Below are 21,755 nucleotides of genomic sequence, written 5' to 3' on the forward strand. Positions count from 1 at the left end.
ACTGAACTGTGACACAGGGAAGTCACCATGACACTCTGCAGCAGTTGAAAAAGCTTCTTCTCCCAACACAGAGTACAGGATGCCTGGTATCAAAGCACATTGCCTGAGGTGCCAAGAGCAGGAAGATGCATCACAGGGAGGCTGATGGTGGGGCACAGCTGTTGTCAGGGTCCTTGATGGAGTTATCTCCCACCATGACATGTGCTGCCCTGGATTGGCATCTGTCCAATTACTCATCATAAACCAGCAATCCAAATCTAAATTAGCTTTTTCTCTTCCATATTCTTAATTGATCCACAAAAATGAAAATATTATCTTCCTCCTTCAGATGAATTATTTTCAAGGCTCACAGTTTCTTGGGAAACAATTCCCAACTCACTATGGAGGAGGACTGGAAACTGACCTAAGTTAGTGTGCTGAGAAAGATCAAGTGAAGCTCTTCTGGAAAGATTAGTAGAAATGTCTCCCCTCTTTCCTGGGGACGAGAAGTATTTCAGAAGGACTCTTCCTGGTTGTTGCTTGCCTTCAGTCAGTTCAAAGGGTCCTTGGATCTTTCCGGGATGGGCTTTTTCTTCACAGAGTGCTGAGGAGGTCAGGGGTCCAGCTTTCCCTCCTAAGATTCTAGAATCACAGTGTACAATTGAAATGATGCCCCAAAAATCTTTGCTGTGGATATTAATCCAGCCTCTGTTCCAAGCCCACACTTTGTCCATGGCTTTTACAGCCCTGAACTCTTTTTAGACATGAGTTTGAATCCATCATCCAGGATGGACCTCCGATTGCGTCTTAACCTCCTCTGTCTCTGAAGATAGATGATCTGTCCTAGGAGGATACAGATGACTACAAAGAATATAATTCCTATAACAGTTAGACTGATGACTGTGGCCTCTATCTGCCCTGGGGCCAACTTAGCTCCAAAAAGCACCATCTTCTGGGAGTCATCTTCATCTTCCTTATATTCAGGTGGCAACTCTGAGAAACAAATAAAAAGTCAGTTCCAATGAGAGTTGGAAATATCACAACTCAACATTCCCAGAAATACCAAAATGGAGCAAAAGATAAATCCAGCATAAACAAAGCAAGCCAAAGGAGACTCAGCTGCCATCCCTCCAGCCTCATCTGAGGTCTCACAGAGATTTGAGAACGAATGGTTCTTTCCCTAATCTACTCCATCCCACACCACTGGGCAACCTGCTCCAGAGTTTCACTACCCTCATTATGAAGAGCTTCCTCCTAATATCCAGCCTAAATCTACCCTGCTCTAGTTTATGGTGAATGTGAAAATTCCTTAAACCACATAGTCCAAGAAGGGAGCCTGACTAATCTGAGGTATCCCTTGGGTTTTGATTGAAAGGGATGAGAAATATCACCCCCTGTGCAACACCCTCCTTTAAATCTCTGCCTGTTTCCAAGCTTGCACTCTTAAGATGAATCCCTATGTAGTAAGTACAACAGGATGCAAAAGGCACTAAACTTCTTCACCAACGTGGCCAAACAAGCCTGACAAGCCCAGCTTCCTTATTTTTAATCATCAGAGCACAGACTTTTGGTGGAGAAAAACAAACCAACCTGGAACTCTCCCTGTTATCCATCCTCAGACTACTGTGCTGGCTAATCCAGCAGAGGAGAAAGGCTGTGAATGGTGGTTATGCTCCTTCCTTCTCCTCACACAGATCTAAACCTCCGTACTGATTTGAGATCTCCCTTCCTTCTCCTCCTTCTTACTCACACAGCATTCAGCAGCACTCACACACCATACCTGTGCTGTGGTTTATTACTGCAAGCACTGGCTCTGAAAGGAAACAAAAAGAGGGTGAGAAAATGTTGGGCTAAGTAGGTCAAGAGTCCAGCACACAGCACACTGGGCAAGGATCAGGTCCAAAGGCAGCATGGTGTTCCAGGGCTTGTAGTTTTCTTGTCTCCTGTCAACACTTCCCTCTCCATTATCACATCAAGAGTGATTTTGTGGTATCTGCTTCAAAAGCAGACCTACTGCTGCCACTCAGCCCCTTACAGCCTTTGGAAGAAAAGCACAATCCAAGCCTCTGAGCATGTGCTGGGCTGACCCTGGCTGGTAGAGTCACTTTCTCACCTCCTAGGAGAAATGGGGAGGGAATTGCAAGGCAAAAAGCAAGAAAAACCAATTGTGAGTCAAGCTAAAGACAACTCAACATGTGAAGGGGAAGGGAAGGAGCAAAACACAAAAAGCTCAAGTGACAGCAAAGCAATCACTCACCACCAGCAGACCAATACCCAGCTAGCTCCTGAGCACAGATACTTGGAATAACTCAGCTATTTTAAAAGTTGAGCTTGATGTTACATGGCATGGGTTATCCCTTGGCCACTTAGGTCAGCTGTCCTAGCTGTGTCCCCTCCCTACCTCTCACCCACCCCAACCTATTAAGAAACAGACTCTCTGCAATCCCTGTTCTCCCACAGCCAAAACCCGGGTGTGTTACCAACTCCACTTCATTAACTAATCTAAACCACAGCACAGTATGAGCTGCTCTGAAGAAAATCAACTTGACTGCAGCAAACCCAGTACAGAGTGTCACCTTCCAGTGCCTCCTGGTGAAATGAGAACCCTTAGAACATGCATTTAGATCCCAGGTAATATTCCTAGTAAGAACAATTACAGCTGAACATTGGCTTCCCAAACACAAGCCAAAATAACTCAGTAACAACACAGGCAATGTAAACCCCAGAAACCCATTTGTCATTGATGCCAGCTGCAGGTATTAACACACTCAAAGGGAACATCTTAAATTAATATTAACTATCTGCTCAATTAACTGGCTGTTTATGGTATGTAAGAAAGTTGTAACAATCAGTGACAGCTCCCTACCTGGTGGAGGCAAGACCGTGAAGAGTATCTCCATACCAGCATGGATATGATCAGACACATGGCAGTGAAGCAGCCATGTCCCAGGGTTCCCAACCAACATCTCCACCATTTCAAAGGTCCCAGGGAACAGATCCACAACATCTGCTCTGTAGCTTTTGCCATTCTGTCAAAGGGAGAGGAGGTTGTTAACATGCAGTACTCAGCATCTTCGCAGACAGAACATGCTCTCAGTGTCACTGGAGACCACAGCAGTGCTACCACAGCTTTTAAAAGCTCAAAAAAAAGGAGAAAAGTTCTCAAAGAGCAGCTCCAGACCTGTAGATGGGAAAGGAAAAACAGTCTGGGAATGCCTAGTCCTAAGAAGGGTTAAGCTAGACATATCAGCACAATGCAGAAGCTCAGCGAGTCCATCCCCTTCCTAGATGGGGAAAGCTGCTGGGAAGTCTTTCCAGAAGTCCAAGTCCACCAGAGTCCAGCAAAAGTGATAGCAGTGTTCAGCCTCTGCTTTATCAGCAGCAGCACAGTCTTACCTTGTATATGAAGGTCTCAGCATGAAAATGGACTGTGTGGATATCAATCTCCTGACCCATTCCCAGTAGGTACCAGTTCACCAGCTCCCCCTGGAACATGGTCAGCCCAGGCAAGGTTGCATAGAGCCTCCCATTGATGGCTGTGCAGTAAACAACATGCAGAGAGAGCAGGAAAGGCTGTTACTGAAATGGTAAAGATGCTGAACCACCTCAGGGGAAGAAGATGCAGGGCAAGTTAGATGCTAAAGCTGATAACAGCAACCAGTTAGTGTCTTCCATATGACAATCCTCCAAAAGCCTGGCAGCCACTCTTCAGCTCAATTACTCTGTTAACAGACAGGAAAAGTGACCTGCATCCAAGGCCATGCTGAAGCTCAGCTGAAATAAATCTCAAAAACTACCTCTTGCTGAAAACCTGCAGCCAGCAGAGATGGTTTTCTAGATGTCAAGACAAGTGAAAATGGCCTTCTCAGCCCAATTACAGGAAAACATCTGCAGATCAATTTCTGAACAATTCACTTGCTGAACAATTAAATCAGGTAAATCCTGCCCAACAGGCAACTCTGCCATTGTTAGGGTCTCATGCTGGCTGTACACATTACATGCTCATCACTTGTGAAATTGCTACTTGGTGGGACTTTATTTCATACTTAGCACAGCAAGAAGGAAGAATATTGCTTTGACTGCAAGGGCAGGAGAGGGACCAAACCAGTGGGTGAGCTGAATAGGATGGCTCACACAGAGAAACTTTCATGTTCAGATGAAAGCATGAAAGATGGTCACAGAGGGAATAAGATGGAAACAGACATGGCCTGAGGGCAGGAACACTGGTGCTGTACTCCCAGAGCTGCCACAGGCAATTTCTGTAGCCCAAAACAAGCATCCAAGCTCATTATTGGGTTTGCTGGCTATAACTTTGGCTTACCAGTTACAACAATGGACACTTGTATCTGGAGATGCTTCCTATCACCTGTACAAACCCAGCAGTAATGACAGTACACAATGCAGCTCTTCACTACTCCCATCTCCACAACTGCCACGGGACTCGGTTTTTGAAAATACTTTAGACAGATCCAGATATAATGTGGAGAATAAAAATCTTCCTAAGTAACACATTAATTCAGAAACACTTGTTCATCCTGCTATGGTAGAAACTGCTTTTTGGTCATCAGCTAAAAAACCTGAGCCATGTACTGCAGCCACACAGCTCAGGCAATTAATCTGAAATACACTCTAAAGGTCCCAAGATGAACAGAATGAAATTAGTCTGACAGGTCAGTTTCACATTTGATTTTATTTCCTGTCCCTAGTCATTCAGCCATATCAGAGATTAACCTCTCTGGGCTCTTCCTCCTGACAGGGACAGCCAGAACGATTAACCTACGTTGTAGCTCAAAGGTCTGTGCTGCAATATTGAGAACAGACAGTTTAATTCTGTTCCTGCCACTGGCAATGGATGAGGACATTCACTAGCAGCCAGGCTCCTGGGTTTGGGTGGCTGACTCCTTACAGAGATCTCAGAACCAACATCACCTTGGAGAGACAGCAGTGGGTGCTCAGGTGTCTAACAGGCATTACCGTGCATTTTGTTGCTTTCCACAAACTTGTCATCCAGCAGGTTGATCTCGTTGTGGTTTCCCTTACTGTAAGATTCCACATTCTCCTCCAAGTACCAGGACTGATTTTCATCAAAAACCAGGAACAGCAGGGCAAACTCCCTCTTTACGTCCTTCCTGATCCCATCAGACTGCAGAGCTCCTCTCCGGCAGATCTTCAGGGGCCCAATCAGACCACTGTACATATCCTGATCAGAATGAAGGAGACAAAGACCTTCTCTTTTGTAGGCAGTTCTTTGCCTTTCAGCAACCATATTTTCTCTTCCCTGCATCACCTAACTTAAAATAAATGATGTTGCTGTTTAAGTACTCTAATGGGTGAAAATCAGCTACCAAGATACAAGAACAGAGAGACTTTACATGCTCTTAGGAATGCAAATCCCAAACTCATAAATATGAATGGTATCAAAGCAGTCTCTACTCTGGCTGCAAAAACATCTGCAACTTGAGATAAAAAGGCAATGATGTCTGGCTTGAATGTGATGGTTTACTGCAGGATCCTTCAGGTTGTTTTCCTGAAACAACTGGCCCTAGTAATGCTCAAATCTTCCTGCTTTAGCCATGAGGCATGATTTTGGACAACTTCTGTCTTCCTTGATCAGTCCAATGGTTCTCACTAATAGAAACCAGGATTTAATGGGAGATGTTCTTATAACCTTCAAATAACTGAAGGAAGGCTAATGTCATGGAGACAGGGAAATTGCTTTCTGAAGGTTTGGGTTAGTTAAAAATAAGGGCAAACACTGGGACAAATGTAGAGGACTTCCCCTCCCAGGATAAGGCTGGACGTGCCACCAGGTGGTTCTTCCACCTCTCACCTGTGCCCATCTCTAAACTGTACCCAGCTCTCATTGTTTTCTAGAGGGAGTGAAAAACTGGTTTAACTGGGCTTTTCTGGTTCTAAATTCTCTTTCACCTTTACTGGGTCCACCATGGAGTAGTAGATCCAAGGGACACAAGCTGAATCATTTGGCCCCGGGCCAGACCTCTCAGGAACTTCCCAGCGGTACGTCACGATGTCACCTGAGGGACACAGAAGCACCATTAAAATCAATGCCACACAATTCAGTTTGCTGAGCAGCATGCAGAGCAAGACAAAACCAAAGACCTGGTCTCCAAAGTGCAAATTCAGTTCTGATTTTGTTGGACATTGCATCTTCTTTCCTCAAACCCTGAGAAGCAGAATGGAAGCAGCTCCCTACTAACAAGTCAGGCAGAGAGGTCACAGGATGCACACACAGGTATCAGCACAGCTCTGCTGTATCTGCTGCCCTTGAGGCTGGACCTGACCAAGAAAATTCCACCTCTTTTCAGTATAGATGCAGCTCAAGATGATCTTTCATCTCTTTGAAGTATATTTATGGTGCTCATTTAAACTCCCTTTTTAAAAAAAAAAATCACTCTTTTGTATGTCAGCAATACATTCCAGACAGATGGGACCTGGCTGCACACCTGGCTCAGACACCCTGCACGAGCTGAGGTAGACCAAAAATTATACAAAGCAGCTCCTGGACCCTGAAACAAACTGACAAGCAATGGTGCATTTCTCCTCTTTCATGCAATTTTCACACTGTTGTGCACATCACAGAGAGCACAGGTTGCAAACAAGAGGGGCAGGCCATCCCCCACCGTAAGTGGTCAGCCCAGGGCTACAGCAGAGTGACTGAGCTGTGAACTGCCATCACCCTTCTTCCTACAGACAGGCCACACTCAGGGCTGGGGCTGCACATGGAAAATTTTGTGCAACTCTTATCCTAGAAGTCAGCAGAACACAAACTCTCAGGGCTGCCATTCCCACAGAAGTCACATCACCAAAACCACAACGAACCTGTCAGACCACTTATTGCTCAGGCCCAGCTCTACCATAACAAAATAAATACATCTCAGCCTACTTCAGGAAAACTAGTCCAGCTATAAGGTTAAAACCAGCTTCATAAAGCCATATAGAACACATTTGGAGACCACAAGTGACTTACCAGGGTTCGCTATTTGTGGCTGCCTTGTCCCCCTTTCCAGCACCCCGTGTGCATGGATGGAGTAGGGTCGTGTGGCGTTGTTCTTGAACACGATGTTGAGGATATCTCCCACTTCAGCCCACAGAAAAGGACCTTGAGATAGGAATAATGTACTCTGTTAGCCTATCTCTCAAGGATATCCCCAGCTCTCTCATCATCTTCTCCCCAGAGACATTTCCTTGAGATATTTATGATGTTCCCCTCCCTCTTCTCTACCATCTCTCTCCTAAAGAGAATTGGAGGTCAGCCCCAATCCAAATAAGTCTTGAAAAACCAAACTTTGAGTTTCACTATGAGGGTAATGAAGGTTGTTATGCACTTTAACTGTGGCCAGTACAAGTAAGGCTTCATTTCTGAATGTTGCTATACTAAATTTCACAGTGTCTTGATCATGCCTTGCTGCTGGTTTAAAAATGTGGTAACAGTCAATGTGGCCTGACTGCCACAAATCAGAGCTGCAGCCTCTTTTGAATGGCCTATACTGCTTCAGTTCAGGCTCCACTTACAGTCCTGGGTTTGTTATAGAGCTGTGTCTCCACAGACTTCCATCAGCCACCCCCATGGGCTCCTCCACTTCCCAAGGCCTGCCTGCTTTTGCCCCAAAAGCATTCCTCCCATAACTACAGACTTTTTCCCAACATCTTTCAGACTCTGTAGAAATCAGCACTTGTTTTTGTTCTACAGGCAGAAGATTGCAAGTGTGAAAAATACTTTGCCTGAGGCATGAAAAGCTGGCACAGAGGCAGGCACAAGAACCACGTCTTCTCTACTACAGCCTGTGTTCAGGACCCTCTTCCTCCACAGCTGGCAGACATGGATAGAAAATAGTCCAAATTTCTCTCCACTTGCATAGACAGCAGATGCCCAAATACCTAGAAGCCCTTTAGATTACAGCCCTTAGCCACTGAGTCCAAGTCCCACTGCTGTGCGAGCAGAGGAAGCACCCTCTGCACATCTCCTTACCTAGTATCCCTAGGTGTTCATCCCCATTTATCCTGGCCTTGGGGGTCTGGAAAGTGCCATCAGTGTACTCCCTGTAGACTGCTTTCTTGTAGCTGGAGCCCAGCAGCCCATTCTCGTTGCTCAGAAACACATCAGCATAGCTGAGAAATGCAGAACCAGTGCTGAGATACCCAAAAAGCTCACAGGCAACAAACAGCTAACTTGTGGCAGCGGCAGGGGGGTCACTGCTTGAATGGCTTTCCCAGAGACCTCCTTTGGCAGCAAAGGTGTGGGGGCAGCGAGGTGGGGCTGGGGTTCCCATCAGCAGCGGCGTATGCACCAGCTGACAAGACAGCCAAGGTCTACAAGTGGACCAAGAAGGTCCACTGAGAAACTCTGCCCAAGGCTTCCCCAGAAGGAGGGCTCTACCTCTCTGCAGAATGGTTGTGCCGTTCCCTCTCCCAGCTCCGGTCAGGGGCGTAGTCCCACACCACCTCCTCTGCCATGACGTAATACGTCCGCACCCCCCGGTACTGGGGGGCAGGGGCAGGAGCCCCTTTGCCACACTTGGAGACGGAGTAGCGTTCCCTCATTCCAGCCTGGTAGTGATTGCTTGTCTGGCAGTAGATCTCGAAGGTCCCTGAGGGAGGCAGCACGAACAAGGAGATCAGCTACTTTGAAAGGTCCCAGGAAGCAGCTGCTTCCCACCAGAGCTTGTGACGTGGCTGACATCGGAATGTGTTTGTTTAGGCAGCTTGGTTGCCACGGGCCAAAATTAAAAGAGGTTGTTAGAGAAACCAGCAGGAAGGGCACAACAAAGTCCTACCAAAAAAAAAAATAATCTCAGGAGGCTTTCTTATGCAATGGCCATCTTATCAGAGGTGAAGAAACCAACAGAGTGATGCAACTGTGCCACCACTGCTGGGACTCTGGTGAAATGTAAGATCTACCCTGTGAACACCAAAGGGAAGGAGACAACTGGCAGCCGAGGCCATCACATGGAGGGGTGTGACACAGTGTTGTGTTACTATCACACAAACTGAGAAGACTGGGGTCTGTCATGAACCTGAACCTCCACAAGCCATAGACAGGGGAGTTAATCTCTGATAACTGTCTGCTGCTTCATTCTGAGAGAAGTGTTTGCATACTTGTGTGGGTCACAGGCAGCACTGTCCATCGAGGCTGTCACCACAAAGATTTGCCAAGAAGGGGCAGTCCAGAAAAATCAGTCTGGGACAAAATCCTCTATTTCCTGTTCCTCTCCAGAATCAGATGCAAAGACAGGAGCTGTAGCTTCATAAATGGGACCAAATATGATCTAGTGAGTCCCCCACTACAAGAAGGGCACGGAGGTGCTGAAGCATATCCAGAGAAGGGTAACAAAGCTGATGAAGGGTCTAAAGCACAAGTCTTGTGAGGAGCAGCTAAGGGACCTGAGGTTGTTAGTCTGGAGAAAAGGAGAGTGAGGGGAGACCTCATTGTTCTCTACAACTACCTGAAAAGGAGATTGTGGTGAGGTAGGTGTTGGTCTCTTCTCCCTGGCATCAAGTGACAGAAAGAGAAATGACCTCAGATTGTGCTAGAGGAGGTTCAGATTGGATATTAGGAAAAATTTCTTTACTGAAAGAATGGTGAGGCATTGGAACAGGCTGCCCAGGGAGGTGGTAGAGTCACTGTGTCTGAAGGTGTTCAAAAAATGTACAGACATGGCACTTCAGGACATGGTTTAATGACCATTGTGGTGTTGGTTGGACTTGATGATCTTAGAGACCTTTTCCAACAGAAATGAATCTACAATTCTGTAAAGCACAACTCACCTTGTAAGAGCTTACAGGGTGCTGAAGAATCAGCCACAGGAGCAAATACTACAGCAGGAGACTTTTCCTGCTGGTAAGGGAGATGTGCAGGCACTTACCCTCATTGTCAGGCTGCATGAAGGCTGTAGCAAACGTGTGTGGGAACAGACTGGTCGAATCTTTCCGCATCCCATTCATCTGCAGAGTGTTTCCCTGAAACACAGCTCCATGGACATCTGCTTCACTGCCCAAGCCCAGAAGGTGCCAAGACACTTTGTCTCCTTCACACACGTTCAGCCCAGGCAAGTTGCCAAACATAAGTCCATTGATGGCTACAAGGAGAAAACAATTAGCTCTGTGCAGGTAGGTATGGGCCAAGAGGTTCATTTTGTGCACACTCTTTGACAGGGCAGGCCTGAACCCAGTCCTGAACAAGCTCAGGACATGACTACAGAGAGCTGTGCTTCTTGTCCCATGCCCTGCTTCTCCCCTTCCTTGATTCCAGGCCAACACAACATGCAGCCCCTCCAGCTTTCCAGCTCAGGCTTTAGGTGAATACCACCCCATGTTCTGCTGCACACAGAAGAGCATCAGGCCATACCATGCATCCTGTTTGATTCCTCGAAGCCATCATCCTTTTTCACAGAGGTCTCTTCCATCCTCAAATAGTACTTAATGTTTGCATTTAAATACCAGCTGCGGTTCTCGTCAAACACGCTGAAGAGGAGGTAAAACTCTTTGTCGACTCCTTTCTAAGATACAATCATAATGATGGCTGTTAATCTTTAAAATCCACATATCAGCCATCCTCACAGCTGAAAATCTTTTGCCTGACTCTCAGGTTGCCCTTTATCTTAAAGCTTGGCTCACTGAGAACCAGGACTCATGTTGAATGTTCCTCCTCGGTTTGGTGACAGGCACCACTTGTGCATTTTCCATGACATTGCACATGAGTCAAGTGATCAAAATTCAGCCAAGGACATGAAGTCATTGCCTCCTTCCCCCACCACCCCTAGGTTTAGGTGTAGGTGTCATCATCTGTCCAAATTAGAGATCAGAACCCAGCCCTAAGGCAGGCTGTTAACTGTGTTCCACTCCTCTTTTCTCCTGGATTTGGGCTATTTTATATTACCCTAAAGCCTTGAAAGTGTCAATACTCCTAGGAATTGCATTCCAAAGCAAGGTGTGTTCCCCCACTAAAGGAACATCTCCAGATTCTCACTCTGAAATCACCTTCCTCAACTGCATCCAGGAAGAATCATCATCTTCAGCTGAATCCAGAAGACATACTGCAGAGTGGGCAAAGTGATTCCCCTCTCTGCAGCACACAAGGAGTGGCTGTGCACCTTTCCCAATCAAGCATTTCTTAAAGGGTTGCCAAAATTGCTGCCCCAAGTGATTTTTCTCTGCCCTACCTTTCCAAACAAGTCTGTTTTGTTCACATCCTTTCAACACCTGCAGATGCTTTATCAGCACAACTCCTTCAAATAGAGGGTGGGATACAATCACCATTCTCTTGGCTCACACGATTCACCCTGTGTAACATGCTGATCTCTTCTGCACTCCTATTTTAGCCCCCTCAGACAGCAGACCCCTCTAGAAGGCTCTTGTGGCAGCTGGTTCTGGACTCACCAGCCACCCCCTGATCTACACCACAAGGCTGGCAGGATGGCACTAGGTTGGTTTTCTGATGCCCACTGTCACTCAGAGTAAGGCTCTGCTAATCTCTCTAGCAGTTGCCCAGTTCATTAATTAACTTCCTTCCCTAGAGTTACTACCAAAAATGAAATTTCAAGAGGAAGTTCTGGTCCACCTGTGGTAGTTTTAGGCTATGCCTTTAAAATTTTTCATAGATTTTGAGCAGAAAGTAGTAAAAAATGTAAATAAGTCACTACTGGGTGTAAAAAGGAAAATAATGATTATTCTAAACAATTCCATTGGAAGGATATCTCCCATAAGATCTGCTTCCCAAAACAATCTCTAGTTCTTCTCTTGCTTCTTCACTGGGGAGATTCTAACAGGCTTTGCTGACCTTGGCTGCATTTGTTTTGCCTGGTATTAACCTTCTCTGTTTCTCTCTTTTCCCTATTGTACATGGGGAGGGGGGAAGGCAGGGAGGCAGCTTTCCCTGGTCTTTTGGCCAGGGAAAGGGGTCCATGAATTTTGTAATGCGGTGGGTTGAAATTCCACCACCCCCCCAACATTAATTTTTGCCAGAGTAACTCAGTGGAAACAAATGGAAGCTGTATTTACAGGCAAAACTACAATCTACAATGGAATGCAATTAATATGGACAAATATACAGTATTTGCAATATTTACAGGTATTTACAATATTTACAGGTATTTACAATTAATAAAGCAGCACAAGGACCCCTTCCCTGGTCAAAAGACCAGGGAAAGCTGCCTCCCTGCCTCCCCCCCACCCAGTACAATGGGAAAAGAGAAAGAAGCAGGATAGGTTAATACTTCTCTTTCATCAAAAGCATAAAAGCTGGCATGAATTTTCACATGCCCTTTTCTTTTTTCTTTCTTTTTTTTGCAGCCAGCTCTGCTTGAAAATGAGCTGATCTTGGAGAAGAAACGAGGCTCATTTAAACCTCAAAGCATTCAAGAAAAACACCTGTGAGTGACAATGGCTTTCCAAATGTTTCTGAGATTGCAATGACTACTCCCTAGGCCTCTGAAAGCAGCCTGCTATGCAAGTCTCAGTTATCTACCAAGTCACATGCCAAGGCACAATTTTTCAGCCAAGTTGGAGTATGAAATTTAAAGCAAACCCCAGAAACCATTTTAAGGAGAGCCCAGAGCACCAGACTTCCCCAGATGAGCCCTGGGCACCAGCTGTGCTGATGTTAACCTGCCTCATGGCTTTGGTTCAATCCCCTGGGCTCACCCTGTTTGTTTCCATTCTGTTCCCTAGTGTCTCGCTGAGCTTCCTTTCTCTCCAAGAAAGCCAAGAACCCAGCAAGAGCGTGGCAGAAAACACCCTTTTACCTGCTTGTTGTTGTCATCCAAAGTGCCTGGCTTGCAGATGAGCAGAGGCCCTACCAAGCCTGAACTGGTGTCTCTGGCAGGGTTGGCAGCTGAGCTGTAGAGCCAGGTCAGACAGGGAGGGTCGCTGGACGTGGGCCCAACGTGCTTCGGCACAGTCCAGCGGTAGGTGAAGTTGTGCAGTGGTGCAACAGAAACCCCATTCTGGGACAGACCTTTGAGAGAGATCGGCACCGTTATTCCCAAGGTCTCCATAATAACCTTGCTTACATCATCTCCCCAGCCACACTCATCCTGGGCTTTTACTTCATTCAACTAAACCACCCTGCCTCTCCAAGGTGTGGTTGTGAGCATGTTTAAAAGACCTACAGGGAGATGCTCTCCACACCATGGAAATTCCTCCCCTAGTGCTGTGGCAGTGGGAAATGAAGCAGATCCAGCTGCATCTGGGGACATAAATGCTGGAAGCATGTAGCTATCTAAGCTGGAGTGAACCAAGCACATTGCCCTGCTCAGAGGGTCTCAAACAGCTACAGATGATCTGAGCACTTCTGGATCCACACTCCTTTGTGGCAGAGCCACAGAAATGCTGAAGGCAGTGGAACATGTCCCTTGTGAGGAAAGGCTGAGGGAGCTGGGAGCTCTTGAGCTTGGAGCAGAGGAGACTGAGGGGTGACCTCATTCATGTTTATAAAGATGTGAAGAGTGAGTGTGGGGAGGACAAAGCCAGGCTCTTCTCAGTGATGTCCAATGACAGGACAAGGGGCAATGGGTGCAAGCTGGAGCAGAGGAAGTTTCACATGAACATAAGGAGAAATATTTTCACTGTAACGGTGACAGAACCCTGATCAGGCTGCCCAGAGAGGTTGTGGAGTCTCCTGCTCTGGAAACATTCAAATCCCACCTGGATGCATTCCTGTGTGACCTATTCTAGGTGTTCTTGCTCTGGCAGGGGAATTGGACTAGATCTTTCAAGGTCCTTTCCAACCCCTAACATTCTACAGTTCTGTGATTTGGCAACCTCCTTGGCCATCAGCTCAGTGGAATGCATCCTTCAGGGAAGCCTCAGGCTCCTCAGAGGACCAGGCTGGCTTCTACCCAGTAGGATATTTAAGTCCTTCCTACTTGCTGGAACTCCCCAGCACAGAGGAGGTACAGACTATGGAGCCCCACCACTAGCATTAGCATTGAAGTACTCAAGAAAAGAGAGCCACAAACCATCATGGTACCACATCCCTTCCCACGCCTTCCCATAGGACACTCCATGAGGCTGGATGCTGAAAGGCCAGGAAGCTTTGTTAAAAAACGTCACCAGGATGGTGTCTCCAACTTCAGCTTTGATCACTGGACCTAAGCAAACAGCAGAGACAGCATGTCAGCAGGGTAGGAGCCACTCCCCAGACAACCAGGCAAACCAGAAGGCAAGAGCCACCTTTCACCCAGGTTGAGAGCGGAAGACACAGAAGAAAGGTGACAGGGCTGTTCAGCCCTGACAGCAGGAATAGGGGACTGACCAGAATCCTCTGGAAGCATACCAAGTATCCCAAGGTGTTTCTCTTCTTCTGATGGCTGCTTCTCCTCACGAAAGCTCTCGTCAGTGTATTCCACATACTTTGCCTTCCAGTAGACTCCCCCGATTCGGTATGGGCCACGCCTGAAAAACTGCTCAGCAGGGCTAAGTGCAAAAAGCAAACATCAGGGCATTGCTAAAAAAAAAAAATAAATACATCAGTCCTGTCCTTCTGCTCCCTGTCCACAGCCCTCTGCCAGTGCCAGCAGCATTGCCAAGACTTTGCAGCTTTTCAGACAAGGACAGCATCTCTGGATTGGAAGAAACACAGCTTGTCTCTGTGAAGCCTTTCATCCCACAGACTCATCTGCCTGCTGTGCTCAGGGAGTACCTCCAGCATGTAGCCCTCTGCCTGCTGACACCGCCAGGTTCAGTGGCACAAGTCTGAACAGCATCTCCACAGAAGATGTGAAAAGAGGGCAGGGAACAAAGCTACAGTGAAGACATGGAAAGGCAGTGCTAGAACACAGAGTTGTTCAGAGTCCAGGGGACAACTGCAACTGTAACTGACAAAACCTCCACACAACAGCTGTAAAGAGATTTACTTCCACTGCCACCACCCTGGCCAAACATGCAGGCAGACATAACTTGCCTTGCAGAAGAGGCAGTTTAGTTACAAGACCAGCTCACAGGCCTGAGAAGCTTTCAGTCAGAAGGTCTGCAAGAGAGCTGCTGCTTGGCTTTGGGTAAATCATTAACCACTCTGCATTTCTGCTTCTCCATCTGAAAGAGGAATATCCTCCCCAAAGCTTCCCAGGGAGGGGGAGAGAAGGGGAGGAACTTAGCCAAGTCTGAATGGGAAGCCGCTTGCCAAGTGCTCTCACAGCCATCTGACCCATGGGATGGAAGGCTGTCATCAAGGTCACTCCATTTGATTTCCTGGAAACTGCTTGCTGTGGCACAGCTACACTGAAGCCTATCTGCAGGCTGGGTCTGCCACCCTGTGTCTGCTGCAAGATGTGTTTCTTAATAGCTCAGACGTACAGCACTGTTCCTAGGGCAGGCACAGCAGATCTGAAGCCCAGAGGCAGATGCAGGAGCTCATGTTCTACCTAAGCTGGGGCCCCTGGTGTCTGTGGGCAAGGCTATGAAACAGAGCACACTTCCACGTGCAATCCTCAAGGCACCCAGTACTGCCCTCAGTATGGTCTGGCTACAGCAGCCTTCACTTCCAATGGGATGATCTGTTCAGTCTGGAGAAGAGGAGGCTGAGGGGAGACCTCATTGATCTCTACAAGTGCATGAAGGGAGATTGGAACAAGGAGCGGCACAGCCTCCTCTTGGTGTCAAGTGACAGGACTAGAGAAAATGGTTTCAAACTGTGCCATGGGAGGTTTAGGCTGGATGTTAGGAAATATTCCTTCACTGAAAGGATTATCAAACACTAGAATGGTCTGTCCAGGGCAGTGGTGAAGTCACTGTCCCTGAAGGTGTTTAAGCAGCCTGTGGACCCGGCACTTAGGGACATGGTTTAGCGTTGACCCTTCAGTGCTGGGTCAAGGGTTGAACTGGATGATCTTTGAGGTCTGTTCCAATCAGATGTATTCTGTGATTCTATAAAATGCCCTCCACATGAACTGCAGGCAGCTATTTTGATAAGAAATTCCACATTTTCCTTGGCAGCCTTGCCCAGCACAGACAGGAGACCCCAAACACTTGCCCTAGCCCATCCTCCTTACCTGCCTGCCTCATCCAGCTGTTTCCCACTGCTTTGGTCAAGATTTGAAGGTCCATAGTCCCACTGCACCTCCTTTGCAGCTATGTAGTACTTTCGAAGTCTCCCTTCCAGGGTGGGTGCTGGAGCTTGCCGAGAACAGGGCCGGACTTCATAGAGCGCTCCCATCCCAGCTGCCCAGCACATGGAAGACACACATGCTTAACCCCACTCAGCCAGTTTGACCAGGCAAAGAACATAGTCCCACCTCCCTACCACAAACTGGCCATTCCTCCTCTGTTGGCCCAAGAGGCACATGTCTGGGAGAAGGCAATTTAGGTGGTTCCCACCACAAAGGCCTTCTCGTGTTAGTGAGCAGAGCTTCTTACCTTGGATATTGGATGCTGTGGAAGTATGGACAGAGAGCAAACAGAGCCTCCTGCTGTCCTCAGTTGTACCATGCAAGAGTCTCTTTACAGGGATCAGAGTTCTAAAAGCACTGCCTCCTCTTAGCTTTCAGCTGCACCACAGACCACTGTGGACCATTCTCCAGTGGTACAGGGCATCCTCACTAAGCCTGGCCTGCACATTAATCAATCATTGATCCACTCCAATTTGTACAAGCCAAGGAATCACCCCATTCACCTAAGGACATTTTCTATGTGAATACTGCCCAAGGTGCTGTCCCCTCCCATGCTGCAGGTCACAGGACCACACCAGGAGAAAAAAGGAGGCTGCAGAGTGCATGACATCTTCCAGCCTCTGCCTTACCTTCTATGTGATCATTGATCTGACAGCTCAGTAGCCACTTCCCAGGGTTACTGGGGATCATGTCTGCTGTAACAAAAGTGGCTGGGAAGAGGCTGGCCACATCTGTCCTGTGGCCTCGGATGTTGAGTGTTTCTCCATGGAAGTAGGCTGTATGAACATCAACTTCATTGCCCATCCCAAAGAGGTGCCATGAAACATAGTCCCCAGTACACATTGTCACCTCGGGGAGGTTCCCAAACATATAACCATTGATAGCTGCAAAACCAAGCAAGCCAAAAACCAGAGATTAGAAAGAGGCCTTCAGAGCTTCTGCCATGAGGTCACAGTACAGACACTTGGAGGATGGAAGTAATCAGAACTCATCATCCTCCTCTTGCTCTGGAGAGCCCAGTTCCAGGAAATGAGGGGTATTCAAATATCTCCAAACAATTAGTGAAGGCTCACTCGAGCCAAAGATGAAATTCAAATAACCCTTTTATTTTCCCTGGAGCTGTTGCTGTCCCTGTGATGTTGTTTGCTCAGCACATGATCTCGGAGCCTGCCGTCTTGCTTCTCCCCTCTACCCAACCCCTGGCACACAACAGCAGAAAGTGTATTTCAAGACACCAGAGTCAGCAGCTTCATAAAGGTGACACTGACCATGCATTTTGTTGCTCTCTTGGAATTCCTCATCTTCTTTGTCTACAGAGCCCGGATCTGTGCAGAATGCTGCAATGTTCTCATCCAGGTACCAGCTTAGGTTCTCATCCACCACACTGAACATCAGAAAGAAATCGATGTCCACATCCTGGCGCCTTTGAGAACTGCCAGTCAGTATTCCTAGGGAGAAAGAAGAGATGAACAAACACCCATGCATGCAGAAAAGCAGACACCAGTCAAGGGATTAGAACACCAAAAGAAGAGCAATTCTTATCACAGAAATTTGAGACAGATGCTTCCCCCACCATCCTGCCACAGCTCATTGCAGAGTTCTAGCAGGCTCACTCTTTTCTAACACATCCCTGCTAACAAATTTCCTGCTCTCAGGTAGCTCTGTGTGGCTGAACTCCAACATCTTCAGTGTTCTTATTCTTGCTGAAATGAAGCCATTCCCAGTTTTTTAATACACAAACTTGGACAATAGTCCTGTTTTCAACACGGATTCAAACATCTCTTTCAGATCAAGAGGTCTGCAAGCCCAGCCACTACGAGATAAAGACAACACAGTGGACAAAGCCCAGGTACTGCCTCCTCCAGTCGTGCTGCATTTTGCCCTGAAGCTGGGAGCTGCCCACTGGAGTATCTTCTCAACCCATCCTTGTTCAGCTCACCACAAAATCTTCACAGTATGGAACTGATGCCTTCTCTTGGAGTTTTTACCTTTTTTGCATGTAAGTAATGGCCCAATTAGTCCAGATGCAATGTCCTTTGGTGCATCAATATGAGAATGGTAGATCCAGGTCAAGCAGTTTGGGTCATCAGCAGTTGGGCTGTGATCTTCAGGGATTGTCCAAGTATAGGTGTAATTTCCTCCTGGGAAAACAGCATCGTCCTTCTTCTGCTCCTGGGGGGACATATCAGGATACAGGGATCCTAGAACAACAGAGCAATCACAACATCCATTCAAGAGCAGCAGAGATGTCCACACATATAACCTTTGACTGGACTGCTCTCACTCAGAGCTGCACATATATATGTGTGGAACAGATTTTAAAGGAAGACTCACCACCCCAAGGCTGAAAGTGTTTAATCATCATTATCTCAAAAGAGAAACCGAGGCACAGAGCCATTGTAAAGCAGCTTGCCCCAAATGGGTCTGCATTGAGTCAGAAAGACAATTCCCATTCTGCCTATTGCTACTTTGCCCTCAACTCTGCATTGTGCAACAGTCAGTCTCACTACAGTCTCTAGAGTTGCTTCAAGAGCAGTTCCTTGGTCTCATATTTCATCATTCTTGTGAACTCCCTGAAGCTTATCACACTCAAGACTCAAACTACAGCACTTCAAATAATGAATACAGCTCATTTCCTTCTGCTCCCACCAGCAAGCTTTGGAGGTTCTTCGAAAAAAAAAACCAAAAAAACCAAAACAAAACCAACCCCAAACAAAACCAAGAAACCTGGCCTGTGTAAATGCCCCAGTCAGGAAACTACTCCCATCCCCATGAACCTGAGACCCAAGAGCAGGTGACTTTACTAAACACCTATGGGCAGTAGCCTTCCAGCAATAGAGCTTTGAGCTAACCAAGCCTGTGGCTTTGCAGACATTGCTCCTCAGTGTATAACCCTAAGATCCCAGTGAGAAAACCCTGTCTCCCTTATGGCAATGGCTCTCTTACCTTCAGAGTCCTTCTCGTAGAAAACACCATGAGGGTGGATTGTATATGGTCGACTAGCAAAATTTTTTAGGTGTACTTTAACGGTATCCCCCACTTCTGCTCGGATGAGGGGCCCAAGGAATCCCAACCAGCCAGGTTTGGGAATCTCAGTGGTGTACGTGGAGTCTGTGTATTGCTTAAAGACAGCTTTCTTGTACGTGCTGCCCACCCTGTCTTTGCCAGGCTGGAGGAATGTTGAGGCCTTGCTGTTAAATTCAGAGAAGGGAAAGGCACCATGAGTCATGCATTATATAGAACAGCTGGTTGATAACACAGGGGAGTGACAATGACACACAGCTTCCCAGGTTAAGCCCAGAGCTTTGGCACCTCTGCTCTAGCTAGAATGCCCTAAACCATCTGTGAACTGCCTCCTCCCACACCTCTGGCTGCTTGAGAAACAGGCAGCACTTCGTATGAAACACAATGGGGGACACCAGCCTGAGAACATCTTTGTGAGCCTGTGACCACAGGCACAATGCATGGCCAGATGCCTACTGCCATGGCCAGAGCCTTGTCCCCAGTTCTTCAGGAACAGACACAAAGTGCACTCCTGAACTCTGCAGTGCAAGCAAGGAATGGATGGGAAAGATGGTGCTTCCTTGACAGTCATGGAGGTGACACAGGAGAGACCAAGGTCCTTCTCATGACTGCCTTCACTGGGCATTTAGATGCCCACTTCAATGCCTTCATGGCATTTGCAGCTAAATCACAAAGAAGGATGGGGGGTACCCCTGAGCTCTCTGGCCAAAATTCATAGTCTAAAAGATAATTTTCTGCTTAAGAGGTTCTGAATTACTTGTAGAACAGCAGGTGAGTCAGGCAGGTACGTACCCAGCATGTAACCAGCTTCCAGAGTTAAAAATCTCTTGCAGGTACTAAAGTTCAACTCATGAATGTATTTGCTCTTTATGGCTAATTCTGAGTAGATAAGAGATGAATCACGCTGCAGGTATTAGTGGGACTGGCCTAAATGAGAGCTGGGATTACTCCTCCCACTTCCCCCCTAGGATCAATCACCCTACAGTATTGTAAGGAGGCCTGAAACATGGGCAGACTCCAATGTGTAGCTCCAGAAGATGAACAGCTGAGACCAAAACACTGAGTGTCACCCTCACCATGTGAAGCTGTGAAGGGCTGAGCTCCAGCTATAGCACCTAGAGCTCAGCCCTTTGCAGTCATCCCTGCAGCCACCATTAGCAAAGGGTTTACAGAGAATTCCTACTTCATTTTGCAGATTTGCCTCTTCTTCTCCTCCAACCCAGTCTATTTCTTCCCAACAAAAATATTCTTCAAGCATTTTACTACCTTTGTCATTCATATCAATATCACATCCTTCTCTTACTGCTAGCAATTTGGTTTCTGCAATCATTGCAAAAGTCCCATTAGCTAAGTGTTGTCAGTGACAGAACAGTTTCTAAATTGCTTTGAAGTTTAATGACCTTGAATTTCATTTCCATCTCTTCATTTATTATGGGAGAAAGCAAACAAAACCTACTGTTGTCATTATAACTGCAGGACTCAGCGATAACATCTTTATTAATTCTGAATTTGGGGTGTTTTTTTCCTCTGTGAACTAATTTAAGTCCATTCAGCATCTCCAGAGAACATAGATTTTTTTGTTTTTTGCCCACACTAAACTGACAGACCTTGGTGTTTTTCTGTGAACCCCTCCTATGACTCCCTGTGCTGTTTCTGAAAGGTTTGTATAAACCTGAGTGGGTTTTATTACAAAGGGATAAATGGCTGACAGCAGGTCAAGACATACAGGTTATTTGCCATGGAAAATGAGGGGAAGAAGCAATTAAAAAAAGAAACAAAACAGACAACAAAAAACCACCCCACAACAAAAAAACCAAACCAAGAAAAATGCCTTTTAAAAGCTGTGGAAAGCTATTAAAAAAAAAATCACCCCCAAAAAAACCCACAAAAAACAACAACCCACACACAAAACCAAAAAGCAACCAAAGAAAAAGGTTTAGTGTTTTGAAAGCTAAACCCAAAACCTGTTTTTCCAGTGACTCAAAGTAATTACTCAAGTTTCCAGATTTTCTTTTGCAAGTAAAGAAGAAACACATTTTTTTAAGGCAACCCCTAAAAATTCACGCTGGAAGTCTAAGGCTTACTAAAACAAGCTGGCTCTGTGAAGTCATTTCCACCAAAGTGAAAAGTCATCATGCCTCAGGCTATACAAGCTGATCACCAGCTGGAGCTAAGAAAAAGGAGACCCTAGGGCAGAGCATTGCACAATCTGTTCTGTTCTAGATTGTTTATACTTCCCTCTCTGTGCAGGCACTGGCTGCTCCTTAACGCTGACCATTCCTTCTCCCACGGATAGTTTCTATGTTCCTACGATAAAACAAGTTAACCATTAAGCTCATAAAGAGCAGGCATCTATCAGAGGGTGTCTCTTGCTTGCTTAGATGCCCCAGAATGCTTGCATGAAATCTCTCATTAAATGGCTATTTTAGGCCAGCAGCAGGCTGAACCCTGCCAGAGCTACACATACAGGTTGTGAGCGATGCTTTGGTTAGCGAGCACGTTCCTTCCCGTTGGGGCATAGTTCCACTCCACCTCACGGATCCCCAGGTAATAGACTCGAGTGACATCTCCAGCAAGCACTGCTGACAGCGTGTGGATGTAAAGCAGCAACAGCCAGAACAATCCCAT

The 21,755-nt window shown here is 46.7% G+C and overlaps 1 protein-coding gene across 1 annotated transcript; it reads right to left on the reverse strand.

The window, feature by feature from the left end:
- Window positions 1-222: 222 nt before the first annotated feature.
- HEPH (hephaestin) lies at window positions 223-21,755 on the reverse strand. The gene is made up of 20 exons (XM_054388813.1): window positions 21,595-21,755; window positions 19,050-19,294; window positions 18,092-18,304; window positions 17,372-17,551; window positions 16,733-16,987; window positions 15,987-16,155; window positions 14,273-14,412; window positions 13,956-14,087; window positions 12,741-12,952; window positions 10,346-10,496; window positions 9,864-10,076; window positions 8,378-8,588; window positions 7,970-8,109; window positions 6,968-7,099; window positions 5,908-6,014; window positions 4,954-5,179; window positions 3,376-3,515; window positions 2,846-3,008; window positions 1,760-1,792; window positions 223-972 (listed from the first exon to the last, which is right to left on the reverse strand). The coding sequence occupies exons 1-20, from the start codon at window positions 21,753-21,755 to the stop codon at window positions 719-721; spliced, it is 3,477 nt and encodes a 1,158-aa protein (XP_054244788.1). The 3' UTR covers window positions 223-718.

The sequence above is a fragment of the Indicator indicator genome, chromosome 17 (genome assembly GCF_027791375.1).
Source record: "Indicator indicator isolate 239-I01 chromosome 17, UM_Iind_1.1, whole genome shotgun sequence".
Taxonomy (NCBI): domain Eukaryota; kingdom Metazoa; phylum Chordata; class Aves; order Piciformes; family Indicatoridae; genus Indicator; species Indicator indicator.